This window comes from Nyctereutes procyonoides, unplaced genomic scaffold, assembly GCF_905146905.1.
Source record: "Nyctereutes procyonoides isolate TBG_1078 unplaced genomic scaffold, NYPRO_anot_genome, whole genome shotgun sequence".
NCBI lineage: Eukaryota > Metazoa > Chordata > Mammalia > Carnivora > Canidae > Nyctereutes > Nyctereutes procyonoides.
In genome coordinates, this window is record NW_026575126.1 from 37534285 (window position 1) to 37560096 (window position 25812).

Here is a 25812-nt window from a genome sequence, read left to right on the forward strand (position 1 = left end):
CGCCGCCCCCGCCGCCCCCGCCGCTCCCCCGGCCCCCGGCCTGGCCCGGCCCATGGCTCCGCGCTCCGCCCGGCGCTACCCGGCCCGCGTCCCCCGCCGCCCGCCGCCGCCCGGGCAGCCGCCGCCACTACGGCCCCCGCCGCCGCCTCTGCCCCGGGCTCCCATCGTCCGGCCGGTCCCCGCCGCCGGCGCCCCGGGCACTTCCGCCTTCCTGGCCCCGCCCCGCCGCGAGCAGGGCCCGAGCCGGACCCGCGGGCGGGGGCGGGAGGGGGCGCGGGGGCGGCGCCAAGCGGACCTGGGGCACCGGGAGGCGCTCGGGTCACGGGGAGGTCGTGGACTAGGGGTGCCGACCCGACACCCCGCGCAAACGGGGGGACGCGGAGCGGGACAGGATGGAGGTCACGCGGTGCGCGCGGGGCACGTGGGGCGGGGCGGGGCGAGACCGGGGGGGCGTGGGAGGGGCGGGGCGAGACCGGGGGCGTGGGAGGGGCGGGGCGAGACCCAGCGCGGGGCGTGGGCGTGGGAGCGGGGCGGGGCGAGACCCAGCAGGGGGCGTGGGAGCCGGAGGGAGACGGGGGGGGGGGGCGGGGGGTGGTGGAGTGGGACTCAGGGCCGGGGCTGGAGCAAGAGAGAACAGCAGGTGTCACTGAGAACAGTAGACCCAGCGGGGCACACGAGGCACGTGGGACGGAGAGGGCCCCCGGGTCGGGGGCTGGCGGGAGACCCAGGGGCACGCGCGGGGGACGTGGGACCGAGGGGGTGCGGGAACCAGGGGTTCAGAGGGGAAGGTGGCGGGGCACGAATGTGGAATCCACCGCGTTTGAGGCGGAGGCGATGCGCGGAATGTCCCTAGTGCCTCGTGCAGGTGCAGTCGCAGGTGTCCGTGGGTCGTGGGTCGCGAGTGTCGGGGTCCCAGAGCCGTGGGCGGGACGCCGCGTACCGAGCCCTGGGGCGGGGGGGGGGGACTGGAGCCACGGCCCAGCATCCACTGAGCCCCCACCGAGTGCTCCGCCGGCAGCGGCCCCGCAGGCAGGGCCTCCGGGTCCTCCACACCATGAAGCCGCCAGAGCGTAAAGAACACACTTCCACGGGAAAATGAAAAAGCTCCATGTACTTGTGGGAATTTTGTCCTCTATAAGATGCCGATTCGCCTGAGTGAGTGGAATTTGCCCTCACCTTTCACGTGGGGTTGAATTCCAAACATGTTAAGGATTTAGGGGTTAAAGAAAAAAAACTGGGCTGCCTGGATGGTTGAGCGTCTGCCCTTGGTTCAGGTCCTGGTCCCGGATGGAGTCCCACATCAGGCTGCTGTGGGGAGCCTGCTTCTCCCTCTCTCTGTCTCTCATGAATAAATAAATAAAATCTTAAAAAAAAAAAAAAAAACTTGGGGGAACTTTTTCAGAGTCTTGGGGAAACGAAGGCATTTCTAAAGATGACCCCAAACTCAGAAGGCTGGACGAGAGACTGAAACTGAACCAGGGAAGATGCAGGCTCTGCGGAGCGCGCTGCTGCTTCCGGCGGGTGAGAACCTGCTGCACTCGGACCAGGCTCGCGGCTGGCTCGGATGGCGAAGGGCCGATCTGAATGAGTTGAGAATGAAGTGCCTGGGATGGAGAAGCCCTGCAAATCAAGAGCACAATGCCCACTCTCCCGCAAAGCCGAGGAGACTCTGGGACGGACGCCCAAATGCAGCGGAACAGACCCCAACCTCCCCTCCTTGGAGAGATGCAAGCTGAAAACCACAGATGTCTTGTCTTCTGCCTGACAAACCTGCCAAGGTCAAAAAGTTCAATCCCGCCAGAAGGGTGTTAGGGAGCAGAGGTTGGGGCTCCCGGAAGCTGTGGGATCCACTCTGCTCCAGTCGCTCTCCAGGGAGGCTCAGGAGGGGAGAGGCCACTCTGTGCTGCGGCGGGTCCACTCCCCATCGAGGTCGTTAGGCCACGGGTGTTCACAGGGATTCACGCAGCCACAGAGAGCAGCTGTCAAAGAGAAGCCGGCAAGCTGCACGTACTGAGTGGGAAACGGCGCCAGATGCCGCTTTGGCTCAGAAAAGGAAACAGCAGAACAGTGTATACAGAAAGCTACCTACAAAATTTTGCAGGAAGTTTTTTTTATTTTTTCTTTCTTTTTTTTTTTTTTAAGGGGGATGCAGAGGGAGAGGGAAAATCGTAAGCAGGAAAGGGGCTCTCGGGCTCACGACCCTGAAATCAGGACCTGAGCCAAAATCAAGAGATGGATGCTTCACCAATTGAGTCCCCAGAACGCCCTGTAGGATTTTTTTTCTTTTTTACCTAGCACGCACGGAAGGCCCAGACCGGCTGGAAGCACCCGGGGGCAGGTTATGCTGATGGACTGGGGAGGGAACCCGGCAGGCGGCCAGGATGGAAGACTGGCTTTACCTGTGGGTGTGTCTTGGGCACTGTGTAGGGGTTGTTGGCTGAGAGCTCACGGAGGGGAAGGCAGGGGAAGGAAGGGAGGGGGGAGGGGGACACTGACCCAGCCAGCCCAGGGGCCGTAAAGTTGCAGAAGGGTGGAGCACGGGGGCCCAGGTGTGATGCCAGCAAAGAGACCCTTTGTTCCCCGGGTCTTGGCTGGGCCCCCCTCACCTCCGGCCAGCTGGCCATTCTTAACTTAAAGGGACAGAAGTCACATCTTGATTTTGCTGAGCTGCAATTTTAGGGCACGAGGCTGAGCCAGGGTGGTGCTGGGACAGCAGCTGTGGTCAGTGCTGAGCACTGGAAGCCTATCCCCGCCCTGGGCTGGGCTCAGGTCCCCACCAGCCTTCCTCCTCTGCTGCTCCAGAGGGTTGCCTCAGTGTGCAGCTCCTGGGCCCCTCCTCCCGGGCTGTGTCCAGGGCGGGTGGCCTGGGCTACTGGGTGGGGGGCCGCGCTAAGTACTGCGCACGCCCGGGAAGAAGCCCAGGACCCCCCTGGGGGCCTCCCGTGGAGCCCCGAGGCTGTCCCCCCCCCCCCCCCCCCGCCAGGGATGGCAGCGGCCCTTGTCCCCATCACGTGCCACAAGGGCGAGTTCCAATGAGAGAGGTTGGGCCACTGTTGAGAACAAAATGACTAAAACGTTAGAGGGCGACTTAGAACACACCCCGCAGGTACAGGGGTAAGCGAGAGGGCCAGGAACCCGGGGAGACAGGGAGGCAACGGCGGTCACTTGACCGTGTCCTCAAAAGTGCTTTGTAAGTAGGGGCGCCTGGGGGACCCTCCGCGGAACTGTGGGGACTTCTGGTCTCCGGGTCGAGAGTTCAAGCCCGTGAGGGGGAGGAGATTCCTTTAAAAAAACTGTTGTGTAAGTAGGAAAACTTTGAAAGTACAGGGTAGGGCAAAGGTCATCCAGTCCAGAGAGGTGAGGGACCGAGGAAGGATGCTCCTCCGCCCACCAGACCGGGACAGCCTGGAAGAAAAACAGGCCTTCGCCAGAGAAGGTGCGGGAAGGTGCAGGTCCGCCGGAGGCACCGGGAGCAGCAGTTTTGAGCCAAGTAACAAGGGGAGCCATGTGAGGCCCACAGAGCAGCCTGGTGCCCTCGGGCCTCCAGCATCTCAAGGTCCCCGTGGCAACGCTCACACCTGGGGGACTGCTGTCTCTATGGCACCTGGATCCAAGGCACCTCCAGGGCCTCCCAGCCCACCCTGTGCAGGAGGGGGTGCGGCGGCACCCCCACCCTCCCCTGTCCCACCTGCCCCTCGTCAGCTCCAGTCCCCTCTCCTCCCTCCCCTCCCCTCCCCTCTTCCTTTTCCTCCTCCCTCCCTTCCCCTTCTCCCTTCCCCTCCTCCCTCCCTCCCCTCCCTTTCCTTCCTCCCCTCCTCCCTTCCCTACCCCCTCTACCTCTCCTTCCTCCCCTCCTCCCTGGCTCTTGCAGGCTGGTGGTGCTGCCACCCTGGGCCCAGCTGACATCTGGCCTCAGCCCCCATGGCTTCCATTCCAGCTAGAGGCCTGCACCCACTGAGAGGGCTCCAGGCCTTCGGACACCTTGGCTGCTCCTGGTCACCCTCCCTGTCTTCCTTAATCCACGCTGGCTCCTCCTCCCAGGGTGTCTTGTGTGTGAAGCCCTAGGAAGACCCCAAGTGGGAAGGAGCTGGCCGCCCTGTGTGCTCAGGGCCTCTGTCGCACCCCCCACTGCAGGCTCCTGTAGGAAGGAGCAGGGTCATGACCTCTGCGGTCTGGGTTCTGCAATGCAGACCTCCTTCTTACTCTTGTCCTAGGCCCCACCTTGTCACCATAAACTGGACTGGGGGTCCCCAGACGTCTGGGTTTCATAGGAATACTTCACCCAGGGATCCCTGGGTGGCTCAGCTGTTTAGCGCCTGCCTTTGGCTCAGGGTGTGATCCTAGAGTCACAGAATCGAGTCCCACATCGGGCTCCCTGCATGGAGCCTGCTTCTCCCTCTGCCTGTGTCTGCCTCTCTCTCTGTCTGTCATAAAAAAATAAAATCTTAAAAAAAAAAGAATTATGCATAAATAAAAGTTAACCTTTTTTTTTTTTTCCATGAAGTTCAGCGTGAGGTTCTTATCTATCCCCACTTTATGTGGGTGAATGAATGCTTCCCGTGCCAGGTCCTGGGCACTTGGGAAGGAGAGAGTGAAGGGTACAAGCAGTGCCCACAGGCCTTCAGCCTGCAGTGAGCCTGGGATGAGGTCCAAATGCATTGGAGCATGGTGACCAGGCCAGATTCCTGGTCCCCTTCTAAGGGGCAAGTGAAGAGGGTGGTGGGTGAGGGGCGCATGCAGGGCAGGAGGACCAAGAGCTGTTCTCTGGTTTGGAGGCTCCCATTGGCACCCCTTTCCCTGTGCCTGGGCCAGCACATGCTGGTGAGGCTATTCAGGGGCCGTCCTAGGAGAAGGAGCCCATTTTTCCTGGCTCCTACCAGCAGCAGCCTGAGCAGGGACAAACAGAGGTCTGACAGTTCTCAAGGCGGATATCCAGGCGCCTGGGGAGCTCGGTCGGCTAAGCATCTGACTCTTGGTTTCAGCTCAGGTTGTGACCTCAGGGTTGTGAGATCAAGCCCCGTGTCAGACTCTACACTCAGTGCAGAGTCTGAGTTTCCGTCTCCCTCTCCCTTTGCCCGTCCTACTTCTCAAATAAATAAATACATACATACATACATAAAGACCACACAATAGAATACAGTTGGAGTCCCAAGAGGACTGGAAAGAGAGGAGGCAGAAAAGAATGGGTGAGAAATTAATAGCCAAAAATTCTCAGATTTAGTGAAACACATTTACAGATTCAAACAGCTCGGTGACCATAAGAAGAATCAATACAAAGAAAACCACCCAGGCTCAACTATTGGAAACGAAACTTGAGCGGAAAATATTGAAAGCAGCTGGAGAAAAATGACGTTTAAGGGAACAAGAGTCTGAATGATTTATAACGTCTCAGAAGTGAGAAACAATGGAGGCCAGAAGACAGCAGAATGTTGTCTTCAAAATGCTAGAAAAAAATACTCCTGTCAACTCACAATTCTATGTCTGCCAAAAACATCCTCTAAGAATAGACAAAATTGAAAAAAAAAAAAAAGAATAGACAAAATCTGGGATGCCCGCGTGGCTCAGCGGTTGAGCATCTGCCTCCAGCTCGGGGGGTGACCCCGGGGTCCCGGGATCGAGGTCGCCCCGCAGGAGCCTGCTGCTCCCTCTGCCTCTCTCTGTGTCTTTCGTGGATAAATAAGTAACATCTTTTTTTTTATTTTTTTAAAATTTATTTATGATAGAGAGAGAGAGAGAGAGAGAGGCAGAGACACAGGCAGAAGGAGAAGCAGGCTCCATGCACTGGGAGCCCGACGTGGGATTCGATCCCGGGTCTCCAGGATCGCGCCCTGGGCCAAAGGCAGGCACCAAACTGCTGCGCCACCCAGGGATCCCAATAAGTAACATCTTTTTAAAAAGAACAGAATATTCTCAGCCATAAGAAAGAATGAAGTCTTGGAGCTTACGACTATATGGATGGACAGAGAGGATGAAACGCTAAGTGAAAATAGTCAGCCAGGAAAAGACACCTGCAATAGGACTCCACTCCCACGAAATTAGGAAACAAAACAAATGAACAAAGAAAAAAGAAACAAAATAACACACTCTTAAGTACCAGGAACCCAGCAGCGGTGGCCAGAGGGCAGCTTAGTAGGGCGACAGGTGAGGTAGATCAAGGCCACGAGGAGGTACACGCTTCAAGTCATACAATAAATAGGTCACGGAAATGAGAAGTGCAGCACCGGGATGTAGTTGTAACGCCGTCCGCAGTGATGGGGACAGACGGCGCCCACACTCGTCACCGTCGTGGTGAGCGCCGTGTCCTGTACCCAGTTGTCACATCAATGTATCCACCTGAAATGAATATCAGGTGTGTTCGTTATACTTCACATAAGAAAAAAAGGCAGGAAAAAAAAAAGAAAAAAAAAAAGAAAAAAAGGCAGGGGGCACCCGGGTGGCTCAGTCGGTGACCGGCTGACCCTTGTGTTGGCTCAGATGGCGACCTCGGGGTCCTGGGGTCGAACCCCACGTCGGGCTCCGCACTCAGAGGGGAGCCAGCCTCGAGGTTCTCCCGGCCCCTGCCTCTCCCCCACCCACCTGCTCGCTCGCTTTCATAAATAAGTACATCTTAAAAAAAAAAAGTCAGAGTCTGTCCAACTGAATTTTATTTTTTATTTTATTTTTTTAAAGAATTTTTTAAACGTTTTATTTATTTATTCATAGAGACACACACAGAGAGAGAGGCAGAGACACAGGTAGAGGGAGAAGTAGGCTCCATACAGGGAGCCCGACATGGGACTCGATCCCGAGTCCCCGGGATCACACCCTGGGCTGGAGGTGGTGCTAAACCCGCTGAGCCACCAGGGCTGCCCTCCAACTGAATTTTAAAAAGAAATAGATAAAGCAAGCCTGGACTATCCCTAGAAGTGGCTCAGCCCGACTGTCCACACGACACAGACAGGTGACAGGTGGACGGATGGATGGACACACTACGGGGAGCACAAGGAACTGGCGTGCCTACGTTTATCAGGTCGGTAGTTCAGGAGAAAGAGTTTGACCACAATGAACACAAATATTTTATGGTAACAGCAGGGTGAGTTCATGGGGAGAAATGTGCGTGCACACCCCGGGAGGGGGCCCACGGGGTGCACTGGGAGCACTGGTGGTGGCCTGCCCGCAGCACAGACCCGAGGCCCGGCGGTGGTTGGTGGAACCTGCTAGATGGAGGAATGGGGACAGGGATCCTAAAGCGACCGCCAGCAGCTGTGAGCCGCCCACGTGCTGCGGGCCGCGTCCACTGACTGCGGACCGGACCTTCTGGCGGGTTCCGCAGGGAGCCGGGTGCCGGGCCCATGGTGTGACCAACGCAGAAGAGGGACGTGGCGCAGAGCAAGGCTCCCGGCCCCAGACCGAAGCAGGAGCTGTGGTAGTGGCGTCTAGAGGAGAGTGAGCTGTGGCTGCTGACCGGGGGACTGCAGGGACAGACAGGGACAGGGACACGCCCCCGCCACAGGGACACGCACAGGGACGTCCCCATTTATCCAAAGGAGGCGCAAGTTTAAAACCCGCAAGTTTATTTATTTTAAATAAATAAAATCTAAAAAACAAACAAACAAAACCCCCAAGAACGGTGGGGAGATCCCAGTGTGGGCAGTGCCCGTTGTAGTGCCGGGAAACGGGGCTGACGGAAGCAGCTGGCAGGGCTGGCGTGGGGGCCAGCCTGGGTCTCCCCAAGTACATTGGGCGAAGACCACCAGCACATTCACAGGAATGTGCCAGAAATCCAAGGCTGTGCTGGCCCCGACTGCGACCCTGGGCCCGGGTCTCACCCACACTGACACCCCAACACTGGAACCCCGTGGGCCCGGCCTTGAGAGGCGGCAGGTGCTGGGCAGAGGGCTGGGAGTGGGTCCAGGCGGTCACAGCCCTGGCCCCCGAGGGACGGGATAGCGGCGTGGGTCTTCGACACCGGGTCCCAGTCCCGGGTGGTGAGACCACCCACACTGCCCCCTCCTCGGTCTTTGATCTACTGGTTTATCGCTGCAACATGCACCTGGGACCTCTCAGTTTCTGTGGGTCGGGAGCCTGGCTGGGGCTCGGCTGGAGAGTCAGGCTCGGGAGCCCCCCCCCCCCCCCCCCGCGTCGGCCCCGCTGCAGTCACCTCCAGCCTCGACTCAGGGGGGATGCGCTGCGCTCCTCATCGCACGGCCGTGGGCCGGGGTGTGGGCCATGAATGCAGGACTGCGCGGGGCTCCCGACTGGGACAGAAGAGAGGCGGGATGGCTGGGCCTCAGCCAGGGTGCGGGCCACGAGAGCCCCTGACTCGGGGATCCCAGACACCCCAGGCCCAGCCGCTGGCCGCTGACAAGATCCACAGGCAGTGAAACAAGGAACAGAGTTATTTCCACGACACAGACACGGTGAAGACCAGACTGGCGTGTCCAAGACCGTGTCCAGGCTGTGGAAACCACTTCCAGGTTATCCGGACACACGGGGGCAACGATGGGTGCACGAGCGGGGGCAGCAAGGTCAGGCTAGTCATCGTCTTGAGGTCAGTCACTGGGTGCCCATGGGCTTGCGGGCTCCAGGCTGTCTTTACGGTGGGGCAGGTGGCTTTGGGGCCACCAGGGGTACTTTGTCCTCAGGCTCTCATCCAGCCAAGAGATGAGCTGGAAAGAAGAGCCCACCTGGAAAGTGTGGGTTAAAGCGGGGCAGGAAAAGCCCTCGTTCAGGGCTTTCTGCAAGTGGCTTTGGAAGTGACACCCCCGGGTGTCAGGGGGCTCAGTCAGTTGAGGATCCGACTCTTGATTTCAGCCCAGGTCATGATCCTGGGTCCTGGGGTTGCACCCCACATGGGGCTCCCTGCTTAGTGGGGAGCCGGCCTCTCCCTCAGCGGCCCCACCCCCACCCCCACCCTGGCTCATGTGCGCTTGCTCTCTCTGTCTCTCATGAATAAATAAAATATTTTTTAAAAATATTTTATTTATTTATTCATAGAGACACACACAGAGGGAGAGAGGGAGGCAGAGACACAGACAGAGGGAGAAGCAGGCCCCATGCAGGGATCCCGACGTGGGACCAGATCCCAGGACTCCAGGATCACACCCTGGGCTGCAGGCAGCGCTAAACCGCTGCCCCACAAGCGCTGCCATAAATAAATAAAATCTTAAAAAAAAAAAACAAGAAGACCCTTCTGAGGTATATGATTGGCCAATATTTCCTTGCATTTTGTAGGTTGACTTTTCACTCTCTTGATAATTCCAAACTGCTGACCAAAGTGGGTTTTGTCAGTTGAGGTTCTAACTAGCGGTACGTGAATTCCAATGGGCCACGATCTTCCTAATACTTGGAATTTTCAGACTTTGAGATTTTTTTTATTTTTTATTTTATTTTATTTTATTTTTTTAAGATTTTATTTATTTATTCACGATAGACATAGAGAGAGAGAAGCAGAGATACAGGCAGAGGGAGAAGCAGACTCCATGCCAGGAGCCTGACGTGGGACTCGATCCCAGGACTCCAGGATCATGCCCTGGGCCAAAGGCAGGCGCCAAACTACTGAGCCACCCAGGGATCCCCGACTCTGAGATTTTTAAAACGGTTTTATTTATCGAGAGAGAGAGAGAGACAGAGAGAGAGAGCGCACATGAGTGGGGGAAGGGGCAGAGGGAGAGGGAACACCTCAAGCAGACCCCGCTGCGGATACAGGCTCCATCTCTGATGGAAATCAGGAGTCAGAAGCTCCATGGACGGAGCCACCCAGGCGCCCCAGAGTTTCAGATTATTCCTCTGGCTTTACTTGCATTCCCCCGATCACTCCCGAAGCTGCGCACTTCTGCGTATGCTTCTTGGCTGTTTGGACTTGCTCTGGAGGAGAGAATCTGCAAGCATTTGCTGGGCCACTGGCTTACGGTCTTCTACTCATTGATTTCTGATAATAAGACCCTCGCCATGGATGGGTTTAGGGCGCTGGAAACATTCTTTCCCATTCTGTGACGACTTTTTTCTTTCTTCATGGTTTGTGTGTGTTTTTTGAACAGATTTTAGTTTTTAGAGGAGTTTCAGGTTCACAGGGAAACTGAGCAGGAGTGTGTTGTCCCCACATACCCTCTGCCCCCAAACGTGCCTTCATTCCCTATGGGCATCCCACTGCTGCTGCATCATGTGCTACATTTGTTACAATCAGTGAAGCTACACTGACAGTATTATTTGCCAAAGTCCACAGTTTTCATTAGAGTTCACTCTTGGTGTTGCACATTCTGGATTTGACAAATGTGTAACAATGTCTATTTGCCATTGTAGTATCATACAGAATAGTTTTGCTACCTTAAAAATCTGCTCACACCCCTCCTACTCCCCCCACCCCCTAACAATCACTGAATTTTTTTTTTTTTACTGTCTCCTTACCCTTGCCTTTTCCAGAATGTCATTTAGCCTTTTCAGATAGGCTCTTTTCAATGAGTAATATGCATTTAATTTTCCTCCATGTTTTTTTTGTGGTTTCATAGCTCATATTTTTATTTTTTTAATAATCATTTTTTTTATTTATTTATGATAGTCACACAGAGAGAGAGAGGCAGAGACACAGGCAGAGGGGAGAAGCAGGCTCCATGCACCAGAAGCCCGATGTGGGATTCGATCCCGGGTCTCCAGGATCATGCCCTGGGCCAAAGGCAGGCGCCAAACCGCTGCGCCACCCAGGGATCCCCTCATAGCTCATATTTTTAATTACTGAATAATATCCCCTGTAAGGATGCACCACAGATTATTTATCCATGCATCTGCTGAAGGACGTCTTGGTTGCTTCCAAGTTTGGCAATTATGAATAAAGCAGCTATAGATATCTATGTGCAGATTTGTGTGTATATATATATTTTCAACTCATTTGAGTAAGCACCAAGGAGCATGATTGCTGGGATCATATGTTTGGTTTTTCTTTTCTTTCTTTTTTTAAAGATTTCATTTATTTATTCCTGAGAGACACAGAGAGAGGCAGAGACACAGGCAGAAGAAGAAGCAGGCTCCATGCGGGGAGCCCGATGCAGGACTCTGGACTTGATCCCAGGATCCCAGGATGACACCCTGGGCTGAAGGCAGACGCTCAACCGCTGAGCCACTCAGCTGTCCCCAGGGAAATTTATAACTGTAAATGTTTATACTAGGAATGAAAAGAAGTCTCATAAAAATTAATAAAGGGAGCGGTGTCGTCTGGGCAGCTCAGTCTAAGTGTCTGATTCTTGGTTTCAGCCCCGATCCTGATATCAGGGCTCTCCTGGGGCTCTGCGTGCAGCGGGGAATCTGCTTCTCTCTCTCTCTCTCTCTCTCTCTCTCTGCCCCTCCCTCTCTTTCTCAAATCTTTAAGAAAAAAAAGTTTTTTTTTTTAAGATCTTAGTGTGGTTTTGTTTTGTTTTTAATTTTTATTTATTTATGATAGTCACACACAGAGAGAGAGGCAGAGATACAGGCAGAGGGAGAAGCAGGCTCCATGCACCGGGAGCCCGACGTGAGATTCGATCCTGGGTCTCCAGGATCACGCCCTGGGCCAAAGGCAGGCGCCAAACCGCTGCGCCACCCAGGGATCCCAGGAAAAAAATTTTTAAAGATTTTATTTATTCACGAGAGACACAGAGAGAGGGAGAGAGAGAGAGAGAGAGGGGCAGAGACACAGGCAGAGGGAGAAGCAGGCTCCATGCAGGGAGCCTGACGTGGGAGTCGATCCCGGGTCTCCAGCACCACACCCTGGGCGGAAGGCAGATGCTGAACCGCTGAGCCACCTGGGCTGCCCTCAAATCTTTAAAAAATTAATAAAGGGAAACCTCACTAAAATGGGGCCAGGTGGTTAAATGAGGGGGAGCCCATGACTCATCATCAAGTACAGGAGGAGTTGTCAGTTACAGATGCCAACAGGACTGTCATTTACAGACCTCAACAGAAGAATCAACAACAGTCATGAATCACAAGCCCCAACAGGGAGAGATGTACGCGGAATCTTCTATAAGAAATCCATCACCGGGGACGCCCAGGGCTCAGGGGTTGAGCGCCTGCCTTCAGCCCAGGGGTGACCCCGGGGTCCCGGGATCGAGTCCCACGTTGGGCTCCCTGCGTGGAGCCTGCTTCTCCCTCGGCCTGTGTCTCTGCCTCCCTCTGTGTGTCTCATGAATAAATAAATAAAAATCTTAAAAAAAAAAAAAACCAAAACAGCAGCTCCTAATGTCCACCTCTGTCCCCATGAAATCAAGTTCTCTGTTCATTGGATTTGCCCAAGGCTTTGCCTTACCTTGCCGACCCCAAACTCCAATTCTCTGTTATTCTTTTCTTTTTCAGATTTTGATTTATTTTTCCAGGAATCTCTACACCCACTGTGGGGCTCAAACTCATGACCTGAGATCAGGAGTCATCCGCTCCACCAACTAAGCCAGCCAGGTGGCCCAATTCTATGTTATTCTTGAACAAAGCCATTTTTTTCTGATAAATTAATGGACTATTTCATTTTTTTTGGACTATTTCATTTTTAAAAAAAGATTTATTTATTTGAGAGAGAGAGAACACACGTGAGCATGCAGGAGGAGAGGCAGAGTGACCGACAGAAACTCTAGCAGACTGCCCACTGAGCGCGGGGCTGGATCCTGCCACCCTGAGATCATGACCTGAGCTGAAACCAAGAGTCCCACTAACTCACTGAGCCCCCCAGACCCCACAGGACTACTTCATTTTTAAGGTAAGCAATCTCACAGCAATAACTAACCCCTCACCTTAATTAAGCCAGTGGAAAAAGAAGGCCACTTGTATTCAATATTTTACTGGAGATTGTAGCCAGAACAATTAAATAAGAAAATGAAATAAAAGACATCCGCACTGGGAAGGAAGAAACATCGATCTCCGTGTCCACATGACATAATTTCATACCTGGAGAATCCTAAGGAATCCACTAAAAAAACTACTGGAACTAATAAATGAGTTCAGCAAAGCTGCAGCATAGGCAAGATCAACGCACAAAAGTTAATTGTATTTCTACACTTTCAATGAACAATCAAAAATGAAATTAAAGAAAACAATTCCACTCGCAGCAGCATCAAAAAGCATATTTGATTTTTCAAAAACCCGTTAAGATCCGCTAGATCTCCTGCCAACAGTAGCTGGCCACCGACCTACCCACCGCAGCAGGAATGCAACAGAATACGGGGTTCTTCACCCCGCCCTCCCCTCGGCTCCCCCTTCCTCCCTTCTCACTGCCCTCCCCACTCCTCCCCTCCCCTTCTCTCTGGCCCCTCCTCTTCCCTCCGCCCCGTCCTCTCCTGACCCCGGCCTCCCCTTCTCGGTCGCCCCTCTCCGCCCCCTCCCCTCCCCCCCCCGTGGGTCATCCCCCTCCCTCCGCCCCTCCTCCCTGCCTGCCCCGTCCCGGTGGCCCCGCCCTCTCCTTCCCTCCTCCCCTCCTCCGTCACCTCTTCTCCCCCTCCCCTCCCCCGTGGTCCCTCCCCTCCATCCGCCCCCTCCCCTCCCCTCCCCGGTGGTCCCTCCCCCTCCCCTCCGCGGTGGCCCCGCCCCTCCCGCTGGCCCCGCCCCTCCCCCTCGCCCTCGGGGCTCTGTCGCCCGCGCTCTCCCGGTGCTCGCCAGCGGCCCGCGGGCCGGGGTCATGGGCGGCGTCTTGGGGCGCGCCGCGCTGCCGGGGCTGCTGCGTGGCTCGCGGGCCCCCGGGCCTGGCCTGCTCGCGCGCTCCAACTCGGGTGAGTGGCCGGCGACCCACGAAGGGGGAGGGGGGGAGGGGAGGGGAGGGGGCGCGCCGGTCCTTTGTTGGCGCGCGAGCCCTCGGTGCGCCCGCGCGTCTCCCCGCCACCGCACCCCCCTCCCCGCGCCCAGGCGCAGGGACCCGAGAGCTCCGGAGCCCGGGGCAGCCCGAGGCCTGATGGGCCTCTCCGGGTCACTGCGGCCCGCGGGCTCTCCCGACGCCGCCGGAGCGAGCTGCCCCCCGGGGGGTCGGGCCGGCTGGCGGCAGGCCAGTTCCGCAGAGGGCCCCTCCACGCGGGGTCTTAGGGGCACCGGCTGCAGGACTTCCCCGGACGCCCCCCGCCGGGGTGTAGGCTCCTCTCGAGAGCACATTTGGGCCTGGACCCGGGGCTGCGGGTCAGTGAGACTCTGGGGCCCGGGCTTGTAAGGGGCGATGATGCCCCCTGTGTGCTGCAGTGACCCCTAGAGACCCCTGGGGCGGGCTCGGTCCTGTGCTTGGGTCCCCCAGCGGCGGCCTTCAGAGCCTCCAGCCGCGCAGAGCTGGGGGCTGTTGGGCAGCCTGTGCACAGCCCTCCAGAGTCTCCCCCTGCACAGGACGCCCCCTGCCCTCCTCCTCAGGCCCGAGCTCCCTTTGTCCCCTGTGCGTGGCCCACCTGGTGGGGAAGGGACACTTCACTACTGCCTGGTTCCCTGCCACTCCTTCCCCTCAGACCCAGAGGATGCGCTTTGGGTCCTTCCTCACGGGGCAGCTGGGGAGTTCGGACAGTGACCGTGCCATCACTCTGGAGCCCCGCAGTCAAAAGCAAGGCCAACAACATGCCCTCTTCCCCGTGTGGCATCTCTGGGCCTCTGGGTGGCCTCCGAGCTGGGATTTGCCCCCCCACCTCTCGAAGATGCCTCCTCAGGGAGCCCGGATCCCATCATGGGTGCCCCTGCCACTGCACGGGCAGAGCCACGGCCCCTCCTGACGGGCTGCAAGCACCAACCCCCTGTTGCTCTCTGAAAGGCAGAGTCCTGCTGGGCATCCGTTGCTGTGAGCCCTGCCCTTCTCCCGTCCAGAGCTGCTCTGGTAGAGGCAGGCGCTCTGACGGCCAGGTGACACTTGGGTTGTGGCAGCAGAACCCAGGTTCAGGCAAATGTGAAAAGGTGAGGCACCTGATTCCCCTTCTTCTAAAGGAGGGTCCTCCTGGACTCGAGAGCGGACCCTGGTTGCAGTGAAGCCGGATGGGGTGCAGCGGCGGCTTGTGGGGGACGTGATCCAGCGCTTTGAGAGGAGGGGCTTCAAGCTGGTGGGGATGAAGATGCTGCAGGTACCAGGGCCCTCGGCCCATGGGTGTCCTTGAGGGGACGGGTGGGGGGCTACCTCAGCCCCGGGTCAGGAGGAGTATCCTGGTGTTGGCGGTAGCAGGGGAGGGGTGGGGAGGTACGTGCTGCTGTGCCAGCCCAGGTAGGTGTTATCTGCAAAGCGCCTGAGGTCAGGATACCACGGTCCCTGGCCCAGTGCCCAGGGGCTCCCCTCACCCTTGCCCCAATGCTGCCCAGGCACCAGAGAGAGTCCTTGCTGAGCACTACCATGACCTGCAGAGGAAGCCCTTCTACCCAGCGCTCATCAGCTACATGACCTCTGGCCCGGTGGTGGCCATGGTAGGTCAGGCAGGGGTGGTGGGAGGGGTGGAGGGCCCTGGGCGGAGCCCAGAGCTGCTGAGTCCTTGGCGATCCCCACCCGTCCCGCCCACCTTTATCTCTGTGCTGCAGGTCTGGGAAGGCCCCAATGTGGTCTGCTCCTCGAGGACCATGATAGGACACACCGACTCAGCTGAGGCCGCCCCCGGCACCATCAGGGGGGACTTTAGTGTCCACATCAGCAGGTCTGGGGGCCCTGACACACTCAAGCCACTGGAGGTGACGGGCCAGCTCCTTAGGGGTTGAGGAGGGCCTGAGTGTGGGGTGGCAGTCTGCTCCTAAGGCAGGTCCAGGGGAACTGGGCATCTTGCTGGGGCCAAAGGAAAGCCAGAGATTTTCGATGCTGGGATGTCACACACACCTAATGTTTGCCAGAACAGGTTTTTTGAAGCCCTTTGCACACAGGAGATGATAAAGCACTCACTATGTGTTGTCTGATTCTGAGTGTTACCACCCTGGAGGGGTGGCATGGGACGGCTGGTGGGAACACGAGGCTCCCAGAAAGGGTCGGGGCTGGGCGTGAGGTTGTGGGGAGAGGCCAAGGTCAGTCTGGAACCAGTCTTCCAGCTCTGTTCTTGCAACAGAGAAACATCGACCAGCACCGGGCTTGCCCCTCTCGACAGCAGGGGGTTAGCAGATGCCTCCCGGGACCTCCAAGGTTCCCACTGAAGTCCGTGCCTTACCTTTGTTGCCTCTCGTTGGCGCAGGAACATCATTCACGCCAGTGACTCCGTGGAGGGGGCCCGGAGGGAGATCCAGCTATGGTTTCAGAGCAGTGAGCTGGTGGACTGGGCAGACGAAAACCACCAGAGCAGCATCTACGCAGCGTGAGCACTCGGGCTGCCCTCAGCCACCCTGCGGCCATCCAGGATCAACTACCTCTGTCGTGCAGACCCCGAGCCCACCCCGGCGGTCTGCCCTTCTGTCCCAGACCCCATCTACCTTCCGCTCCACGCTATCCCGAGGAGCTGAGCAACCAACTCTATGTGCCTTTTACTATCCCGAGCCAGTAAGAAATTGGACCAAATCCTTTCTATACCAAAGTGCCAGACAACCTTTGGGGTGTCTCCAAAAGTACATAGTGTAAGCGCCCTTCCCCCAAGGGGGGTGAGACATCACTGTGTTGTGGCAGGCGTGGGTCGTTTGGTACAGTTCCTGCCATCTCTCAGATTAGGGGTGAGGACTTCATGCAAAGCCGTAAGAGTTTGAGAGTAGAAATAAAGCTTACCTTAAGCTCACACACCGGTCGGGGAGCCATCATTTTTAACTGGATCAGACAGGCAGAGGTGCAAAGGTCCGCAGCCTGAAATGTAGGGGGATCCATGCCGAGGCCCAGCACCCCCACCTGGTCATGCTCAGCGGGGCCTGCCTGCCTCGGGCAGGGCCGGAGGGTGGCGAGAAGGGTGTGTAGGGGCCCCTGAAGCCCCCGGGGCACAGCTCCGTTCCCGGCCTCTGGCCTCTGCGGCAGAGCCTGGCCAGGGCTCCCCGTTCTCGTGTCTGCGCTGACATCACAACAGCTCTGGTCCTCAGCTGTGACCCTGGTCACTTGTCACGGTACCGGACTTAGCACGTCCTCGCACCTGCTGTGGCCGCCTTGGCCTTGCTTGCGCTGTGACGTCTTTATAAAGGAGGCCCTGATCCCGGCCCACAGCCCCGGTGGCTGCCGTGCCCCGCCCCCAGGGCTCCCATGCAGTGCCCTAACCTCTCCTGGCAGCTCGGGCTGCCCATGCGAGGGGGAGGCGGTCCTGGGCTCTCGCGGCTCCACCGCAGCAGTGAAGCGAGGGGCTCGGCGGGCGGGCCGTCAGACGCTAAGTGCCCCCCAAACAGGTTGTTAAGGCGCGGAGGGGCAGCGACCCTTGACCCGGAGCCTAGTGTCCGCGGTAACCCCTGGGTCGGGCCAGGGCGCTGACGCCCGCTCCCGTCATCAAGGCCGAGGCGGTTACGAAGCCAGCTCCCTCGGTGCCCACCGCCCCACTGCGCCTGCCCCCCGCCCCCAGGCCCAGCAGGCCGCGCAGCCGCGGGGACCGAGCACCGAGTCCTGGAAGGCGCGAGGGTCGCTGTGGGCGGGGCGGACGGGGCGGGGCGGTGATGTGGGCGGGGCTAGCACGACGGTCAGCTCCGTGGGCGGGGCGCCCTGGGCGGAGCTGGGAGCCGCTGTGGGCGGGGCTAGCGCGGCGGTCGGCGCCGTGGGCGGGGCGTCCTGGGCGGAACTGGGGGCCGCTGTGGGCGGGGCTAGCACCGCGGTCGGCGTCGTGGGCGGGGCGTCCGGGGTGGGGCTGGGAGCCGCTGTGGGCGGGGTAGCACGGCGGTCGGCGCCGTGGGCGGTGAGTCCGGGGCGGGGCTGGGAGCCGCTGTGGGCGGGGCTGGCGCGCGGTCAGCGCCGGGGTCAGGCTACCGCTGCGTCTGCTCCCGCACCCCCAGGCCAGGGCGCTGATCCCCGGAGAGGGCCCTGCTGCTGCCCGCCCCGGCCGGTTCCTGCCGTCCTCGCGACCCCGGCCGCCCCGCGCGCCATGGCCCAGCCACCGCCCGACGTCAGTGAGGACGAGTGTCTCCCCGAGTACCGCCATCTCTTCTGCCCCGACCTGCTCAGGTGAGGACGGAGTCAGGGGCTCCCCAGGGGCGCAGCGCTGCGGAGGTGGCTCGGGGCAGGTGGTTTTACTGCGACGGCAGAGGACCGGGTGCTGGCGGCCGGCGATCCAGATGTCCGGGTGGTGTTCCAACCCTCGTCCGGGTGGTGTTCTAACCCTGGTCCGGGTGGTGTTCTAACCTTTGTCCTGTTGGGAGCAGACTGTGTGTCCCGGTGCGGGTCCTGGTCCGGGAGGGTGGGGCTGAGGGGCCGGTGGAGGAAGGCTCCTGTGTCTTGCAAACATGTCTCACCTAATAACTTTATTGTTATTTTTAAGTAGGCTCTGTGCTCAGTGTGGGGCTTGAACTCATGACCCGGAGATCGACCCACTGAGCCAGCCAGGCGCCCCTCCGTGAATTATTTTAGTTGTTCTTTAACTTCCTGGTTGGCCTATTCATTCTGTACTAGGATGCTTTTCAGCCTCCATGTATTTGAGTTCTTTCCAAATTTCCTCTTCTGACTGAGTTCCAGTTTCAAGCATTGTGCTCTGAAAATGTGCCAGGAGTGATCCGGATCTCTTGGTACCAGCTGAGACCTGATTTGTGACCCAGTATGTGATCTATTCTGGAGAATGTTCCCTGTGCACTTGAGAGGAAGGTGCATTCCGTTGCTTTAGGGTGGAATGCTCTGAATATATCTGTGACATCCGTGTGGTCCCGTGTGTCATTCAGAGCCCTTGTTTCTTCATTCATCTGCTTAGATGACCTGTGTGTTGCTGTGAGAGCGGTGCTGTAGTTCTCTACTATCACCGTATTATCGACGTGTTTCTGTGATTTTGTTATTGATTGGTTTATATAATTGGCTGCTCCCATGTTAGAGCCATAAATACTTAAAATTCTTAGATCTTCTTGTTGCATAGACCCTTTAATTATGATATAGTGTCTTTCCTCATCTCTTATGACAGCCTTTGATTTAAAATTTAATTTGATTTAATTTGTTTAATGAAGGAGTACTACCCAGCTTTCTTTTTTTTAAAGAATTTATTTATTCATCAGAGACAGAGAGAGAGAGAGAGAGAGACAGGCAGAGGGAGAAGCAGGCTCCATGCAGGGATCCCGACGTGGGACCCGATCCGACGTCTCCAGGATCACACTCTGGGCTGAAGGAGGTGCTAAACCGCTGAGCCAAAAAAATAAAAAATAAAAAATAAAAAATAAAAAATAAATGAACTGCTGAGCCACCCGGGCTGCCTTACCCCAGCTTTCCTTTCATGAGCTGGAGGTATCTTTGGATCTAAAATGAGTCTCTTGGCAGCCCGGGTGGCTCACCTTTTGAGGTGTTTCTTTGTTTGGTGCTGCCTTCAGTCCAGGGCGTGATCCTTGAGACCCGGGATCGAGTCCCATGTCAGGCTCCCTGCATGGAGCCTGCTTCTCCCTCTCCCTCTCCCTCTGCCTGTGTCTCTGCCTCTCTCTCTCTCTCTATGAATAAATAAATAAAATCTTTAAAAAAATAAAGAGTCTCTTGCAGGCAGCATATCGATGGGGCTTGCTTTAGAAAAAAAACTCATGTGTTTGACAGAAAGAGAGCACAAGCAGGGGGAGCAGCAGCATAGGGAGAGGGAGAAGTGGGTTCCCCATGGAGCAAGGGAGCCTGATGTGGGGTCGATCCCAAGACCCCTGAGATCGTGACATGAGCCAAAGGCAGATGCTTAACCAACTGAGCCCCCCAGGTGCCCCACTCATGTGTCTTGAACGTTTGAGATTTGATGCTCATCTGTAACATGTCTCTGATCTCTTCCCAAGCCTTGCTAAATTCCTACCTCTCTCTCTTTCCTCATTTAGCACCTGAATGTACCATGCCGGCCCTTTCTGGCCTGCCGGGCCTCTGTGGACAGGTCTGCTGCTAGAGAATGTTTCTACCCTTGAAGGTTACGGACCTCCTATTCCCAGCTGCTTTCAGGATTTTCTCTTTGTCTCTGAGATTTGCAAGTTTCACTATTATATGTCGGGGTGTTCGCCTATTTTTATTGATTTTGAGGGGGGTTCTCTATGCCTCCTGGACTTGGATGCCTGTTTCCTTCCCCAGATTTAGGGAAGTTCTCAGCTATAGTTTGCTCCAATATACCTTCTGTCCCTCCCCCCTTTCCTCTTCTTCTGGGATCCCAATTATTCTAATATTGTTTCGCTGTATAGCATCACTTCTCTCTCGAATCCTCCCCTGGTGATTCAGTGAGTAGCTGTTTATCTCGCTTTTTCTCAGTTTCTCTAGTCTCCATCATTGTGTCTTCTAGATCACTAATTCTCTCTTCTGCTCATTTATCCTAGCTGTTACAGCCTCCGTTTTTTATTGCATCTCATTATTAGCCTTTTTGGTTTCAACTTGATTAGATTTTAGTTCTTTTATTTCTCCAGAAAGGGAGAATTTCTGGTGTCTTCTATGTGTTTTTTTTTCCCCCAAGTTCAACCTGCATCTTTATAATTGTTATTCTGAACGCCAGTTCCGACATCTTACTTATGTCCATACTGATTAGGTTCCTGGTCAGTACTGCCTGCCTCTTGTTCTCTTTTCTGAGGTGCGTTTTTCCATCTTGCCATTCTGTCCAGAGAAGAATAGATGAATGAGAAAACACAGTACTAAAATGGCAACAACGATCCCAGGGAACTATACACTAAACAAATCAGAAGAGACCATAAACCAAAAAAACCAACTTTTTTTTAAGAAAAAGAATATAATCGGGTGAGCAGAACAGAGCAATACACTGGATGCTGTATTTTGGTCTGTTAGAAAACTAGGGATTGGGGGATCCCTGGGTGGCTCAGCGGTTTAGTGCCTGCCTTCAGCCCACAGTGTGATCCAGGAGACCCGGGGTCGAGTCCCGTGTCGGGCTCCCTGCGTGGAGCCTGCTTCTCCCTTTGCCTGTGTCTCTGACTCTCTCTGTGTGTCTCTCATGAATAAATAAATAAAATCTTCAAAAAAAAAAAAAAAAAAAGAAAAGAAAACTAGGGATCTATCTCTTAAAATGCCTCCTGTTTTCTTAGGGACAAAGTGGCGTTCATCACCGGTGGTGGTTCTGGCATCGGGTTCCGGATTGCTGAGATTTTTATGCGGTGAGCACTGCTCTATGCACTCTTGCACTCCCTCCCACCCCCGAAACTCACTCCACCTTGCATGGACCCTGCTGTATCCCTGGGCAAGATGCTGGTGGGTGGTAGGAACCACTCTAGGCAACAAGCCATCAGAGGGCATCTGAAAGGGGTCAGGTGCTTTCCTGGAGGAGGCAGAACTCTATGGTCTCCTCCTAGAGGTTCATTGAGACTAAGGCTCTGGCCCCAGCACCCCCATTGTACCAGAGGAAGGGTGCAATAGGTTGAGCTAACTCTGCTGCCAAGCTCCCTGGGGCCTTGCCAACCCAGGGTCGGTGAGCCGAGTTGACTCCAGCAGTGTGCGGAGCACAGTGTCTCTTGGAACACAAGATCTGTGACCTTAGGCCCAGGCTGACCACTTGTGAGCCCCAGAGGAAAGGGGCAGAGTTAGGCTGGGGTTGGGGGGAAGAGGAAGCCTGTTGATATGTTATGGACCCCTCCCCGGTTTTCTCCAGGCCTCCACTTTTCATAGAGAATGGGTCTCACTGGATGAGATTTGGGGATTCATCCAATGCAGGTGAATCCCATTTTCCAAGCTGGCGGCTTGTGCATGTTGCTTCTCTGAGTAGAGCATGGCCAACTGTGCTGAGGGTCATTTTAAGGATTAGGTGGGGCTGCTTAGCAGGTGTAGCTACTACTGTTACTGTGAGGCTGAGTGTGTCAGGCAGTGAGGCAGGGCAGGCACCCTGGCCTCAGCGTAGTTCCTCCCTGTCCTTCACCCCAGCCTCGGAGGGAGAAGCCCAGGGCACCCAGCAGGGCCCATGCAGCTGCCGGGCTGTGCATCTGAGGCTCCCGGCTGTGTCACTGCTGAGTACATGGTGTTTGGGGGAGGACCCATATCTCTGTGTGGCTGGTGTACCGCATGCCAGAGCGACCCAGACTGGGGCCCCCGGGGCAGGTACCTTTGGTGCCACTCGGCTTTGCCTGTGTTTTCTGCAAGCTGTGCCTTCAGCCCTGGGCTGGTGCTTCAGCCCAAGAGAGCCTTGGGCAAGAGGAGCTGTGCCTAGAGCACCAGGCAGGAGGCCACCTGGTGTGTGCCCTGTGCCTTGCTGCCCTCACACCTGCCCTCTGGCTTCGCAGGCACGGCTGCCACACAGTCATCGCCAGCAGAAGCTTTCCAAGAGTGTCTAAGGTGAGGGGGTCTTTCCTGTGTCCGTCCCACCCATGGGTGGCTGTGGGGGCCCAGAGCCTGTGCCTGGAGGGTCCTGAGGCCCAGAAGATGGCGGGACCAAATCCTGCTTCTCTCCCAAACATGGACCTTCAGTACGAGTGGCCTCCCAAGGGTACCCCTTGGTTTTTTACAACATCTCTTCTGAGGAGACTCTCGTGTTGGGTGGTACTGTGGCCCCAAGAGAGATCTCAGCTCATTCGGATCTTGAGGGTGGTTCGCATGTTGTGTTCACCTGGGAGGAGACTGTCACCACTGGCACAGCTGGTCTCTGTGGCAGGGACCAGAAGTCAGCTGGGGCTGCCGTTGACCCATGACCAGTGGCCAGTGACCTGAAGGGCAATGTCAAAGGAGGGTCCTAGGGAGATGGGGAGAGAGAGGGATATCTTAGAACTGTCCACCGGGGGTTGTGGCTGCATGGAGTGGCCGCCTGGCCGCGGGAGTGGGGTCCAGCAGCCAGCGGCAGCCTCCCAGCATCCCCTGGACACATCCCCCTTGTCAGACTCCCCCACGAGACCACTGGGCTGCTGCCCACCTCTTTCCTTCTGGCTCCTAGGCTGCCAGAAAGCTGGCTGCTGCCACTGGCCAGCGGTGCCTCCCCTTATCGCTGGACGTTCGAGCTTTTCCAGCCATCACAGCTGCTGTGGACCAGGCACTGAAGGAGTTTGGGAAAATCGACATTCTGGTTAACTGTGAGAGGCTGATGGGTGAGGCCGGGGGCTTCTGGTGGGTTCAGGGGCCTCAGGGGTCCTGTCCTGGCCAAGGCTCAAGTGGACATCCTGAGAACTCGGCCTACACACAGAGTCAGGGCACTCTCATGTCCCAAACTCTCCCTTAAAAAAAAAAAAAAAAAGGACAATTTTTTCAGTAGAGGTTTAGATTTACAGACTAACTGAGCAGCTCGTAGATAGAATCCCGTGTACCCACTGCAGCCCCCGTGTTCACATCCTGCGTTTCCTACAGTTGGTGAGCCCGTATGACCCGTCCTGCTCACCAGAGTCTGCACGGTACGTCAAGACTCACTCTGCTGAAATTCCTTTTAAAAACATGGCATGTCCCAATCTCCTGCAGCTAACAAGGTATCGCGGGCTGAATAGCCCAAAACAGCAGAAATGTGTTCTCTCATACTTGTGGAGGTCACAAATCCAAAACCAAGGTGTGGGTAGGCCGCCCTCCGCAGGCCCAGGGAGGCTCTGTTCCAGGCCTTTCTGCCCGCCCTGGGGTGGCCGGCGATCCCGGCTGCTCCCAGGCTGCTCCCAGGCGCGTCTCCGCCTGCTGGCCGTGGCCTCCCCAACGTGTGTCATGTCTCTCCTCCTCTTCGGAGGACAGCAGTCCCTGGGTCTGGGCCTGCCTAGCCCCGGGTGACCTCCGCTTAACTTGATTGCATCCACAAAGGTTATGTTTCCAAATAAGGTCACGTTCACTGATACCAGGGATTAGGACTTTAGCATATGCCAAGGGGCTGGCCAGGTACAGCGTGCCGCGCCGTGGACGACCTCTGTCTTGTTGCCTAACCTCTGCAGGGGGATGTCCAGAACCTTGGTGGACATTTAAAATTCTTATTATTATTTAAAGATTTTATTTATTAGAGAGAGACAGCGCATGCACAGCAAGAGGAGTTGCTGAGGGAGAGGGAGCTGCAGGGCCTCGCTGAGCAGAGTCCCCACAGGACTTCAGCGCCTCCCTGCATATCAGGACAGATGTAGGGCCTGCAGCAGGCGAGCTGAAGGCAGATGCTTAACCAGCTGAGCCACTCCGGGACCCCTATTATTATTATTTTTTTAGATGTGGGGGAGGAGCAGGAGAGAAAGAGTCTTAAGCAGGCTCCACAGTGAGCGCAGAGGACGTGGGATCGCTCTCCCCACCCTGAGATGATGACCTGAGCTGAAATCAAGATCTCTGAGTGCCCCAGATTCCCCTTCAGCATATCTCTTTGAGGGATGTAATTCAGCCCATGAGATCTGTCCTGCCCAGTCTCCCAAGAAGAAAGGGGCCCCCAAGTGCTCGGGCCCCACCCTGTGGTGCCTGGACCACCCCGAGGGCCGTGTCCTGGTTGCCAGGGCTCCAGCATGCTGTGGTTTTCTCGCAGGTGCAGCGGGAAACTTCCTGTGCCCTGCCAGTGCACTGTCCTTCAACGCCTTTAAGACCGTGATGGACATCGACAGCTTGGGCACCTTCAACACGTCTCGCGTGCTCTACGAAAAGTTTTTCAGGGTGCGTGTGCTTTCTTCCTGGGAGTCGCCTCTTCCGGCCACCCACTCACTGCCCTCCCCCGTGTGTTACAGGACCACGGAGGGGTGATCGTGAACATCACCGCAACCCTGGGTACCCGGGGGCAGGTGCTTCAAGTGCACGCGGGCTCTGCCAAGGCGGCTGTGGGTACGGGCACCCCCTGGGTCAGCCGGCCTGGACTCCCGTTGGGTCCTTCTCCCGCCTGTCCCTGGAAACCAGCAGCGGAGAGGCCCGGCCCGGGCCCTGCCTCTCCTCATGCCTGCCTTCCTCTGTGCAGATGCGATGACACGGCACTTGGCCGTGGAGTGGGGTCCCCAGAACATCCGCGTCAACAGCCTCGCCCCTGGCCCCATCAGTGGCACGGAGGGGTTCCGGCGGCTGGGTAAGCCCTTGGGACCCCGCACCCCACAGTGCCTCCGCGGGTTCCCCTCCCAGCTGGCTGGGACACGCCCAGGAGAAGGACCGGTTCCTTGGGCTCCCAGGAAGAGGCGGTCTCCAAGCCCAGGGTGGGGGGCGGGGGGCCCTGGGTCCCCTCCGTCATGGGGCTGAGCCTTGTGTCTTTGCAGGTGGCCGCCAGGTCAGTGTCAGCACCAAGGTTCTGGACATCCCCCTGCAGAGGCTGGGCAACAAGACCGAGGTGGCCCACGGTGCGCTGTACCTGGCCAGCCCCTTGGCATCCTATATGACAGGCGCTGTGCTGGTGGTTGACGGCGGGGCATGGCTGACCTTCCCTAATGACCTCAAGCTGCTGGCAGATTTCGCCGCCTCTGCTAAGCTCTAGGTGATGCCGCTCCTGCCTCCCGCGGGTCACCTCTGGCCGTGGCCCCCTTCCTGAAACCCCTGCCCCGTGGGCTGACGTCACCATATATGGTCCTGATGGGTTTCCCGAGTCCCTTGGGTGTATTTCTAGACATGTTCTTGGGTACGTTTGGGGTTGGGCTACCAACCAACCAAGGCCACATCGGGCAAGGCTGAGAGGGGTGTTCTGAACGGGTGGGGGGTGCTGGGAGGGGGCCCCGCCAAGCCTCAGCGCCTCCCTGCAGATCAGGACAGATGTCAGGCCTGCAGCAGGCGGGAAGCCGTCTCTCCAGGAGCTCCGCCGGGTGCCCCCCGCCCCTGGAGGCCTGAGGGCCCGTGGGGCCGTGTGGGTCACGGACAGCCCCACTGCTCTCTGCCCTCCCCTTGTCCCCCTAGTGCCCGAGGCCCCCGGCCTGGGAGGCCTGCTCACCCTCCTTGAGCAGATTCCTCTCTGAGCGCCTCCTCACTGTAGGGCCGCTGCTGACTCCATCCTGCCCTAGGCGGGGGGGGGGGGGGGG

At 57.1% G+C, this 25812-nt stretch overlaps 2 protein-coding genes across 4 annotated transcripts; both read left to right on the forward strand.

Annotated features, from left to right (window-relative positions):
* Positions 1-13541: 13541 nt before the first annotated feature.
* NME4 (NME/NM23 nucleoside diphosphate kinase 4) lies at positions 13542-16625 on the forward strand. Of its 2 annotated transcripts, none has more exons than XM_055339894.1 (5): positions 13542-13703; positions 14881-15014; positions 15247-15348; positions 15460-15606; positions 16095-16625. In XM_055339894.1, exons 1-5 carry the CDS (start codon positions 13613-13615, stop codon positions 16113-16115), a joined length of 495 nt encoding a protein of 164 aa, XP_055195869.1. In that variant the 5' UTR covers positions 13542-13612; the 3' UTR covers positions 16116-16625. The 2 variants fall into 2 exon arrangements, with proteins under 2 accessions (XP_055195869.1, XP_055195868.1); XM_055339893.1 differs by having other exon boundaries at positions 15460-15572.
* Positions 16626-17734: 1109 nt separating this feature from the next.
* Positions 17735-25812, forward strand: DECR2 (2,4-dienoyl-CoA reductase 2). Of its 2 annotated transcripts, none has more exons than XM_055339874.1 (8): positions 17735-17977; positions 20992-21060; positions 22177-22228; positions 22821-22971; positions 24354-24478; positions 24550-24643; positions 24774-24878; positions 25063-25812. In XM_055339874.1, the coding sequence occupies exons 1-8, from the start codon at positions 17898-17900 to the stop codon at positions 25275-25277; spliced, it is 891 nt and encodes a 296-aa protein (XP_055195849.1). In that variant the 5' UTR covers positions 17735-17897; the 3' UTR covers positions 25278-25812. The 2 variants fall into 2 exon arrangements, with proteins under 2 accessions (XP_055195849.1, XP_055195850.1); XM_055339875.1 differs by having other exon boundaries at positions 22821-22956.

Bases quoted from the DNA above. Each gene is read 5' to 3' on its own strand.
- NME4 (XM_055339893.1), top strand. From the start codon at position 13,613: ATGGGCGGCGTCTTGGGGCGCGCCGCGCTGCCGGGGCTGCTGCGTGGC. The intron at 13,704-14,880 runs GTGAGTGGCCGG...CTTCTTCTAAAG, and splicing joins GCTCGCGCGCTCCAACTCGG to GAGGGTCCTCCTGGACTCGA. The intron at 15,573-16,094 runs GTCTGGGGGCCC...TCGTTGGCGCAG, and splicing joins TTTAGTGTCCACATCAGCAG to GAACATCATTCACGCCAGTG.
- DECR2 (XM_055339874.1), top strand. From the start codon at position 17,898: ATGGCCCAGCCACCGCCCGACGTCAGTGAGGACGAGTGTCTCCCCGAG. The intron at 22,229-22,820 runs GTGAGGGGGTCT...TCTGGCTCCTAG, and splicing joins GCTTTCCAAGAGTGTCTAAG to GCTGCCAGAAAGCTGGCTGC. The intron at 22,972-24,353 runs GTGAGGCCGGGG...GTTTTCTCGCAG, and splicing joins TAACTGTGAGAGGCTGATGG to GTGCAGCGGGAAACTTCCTG.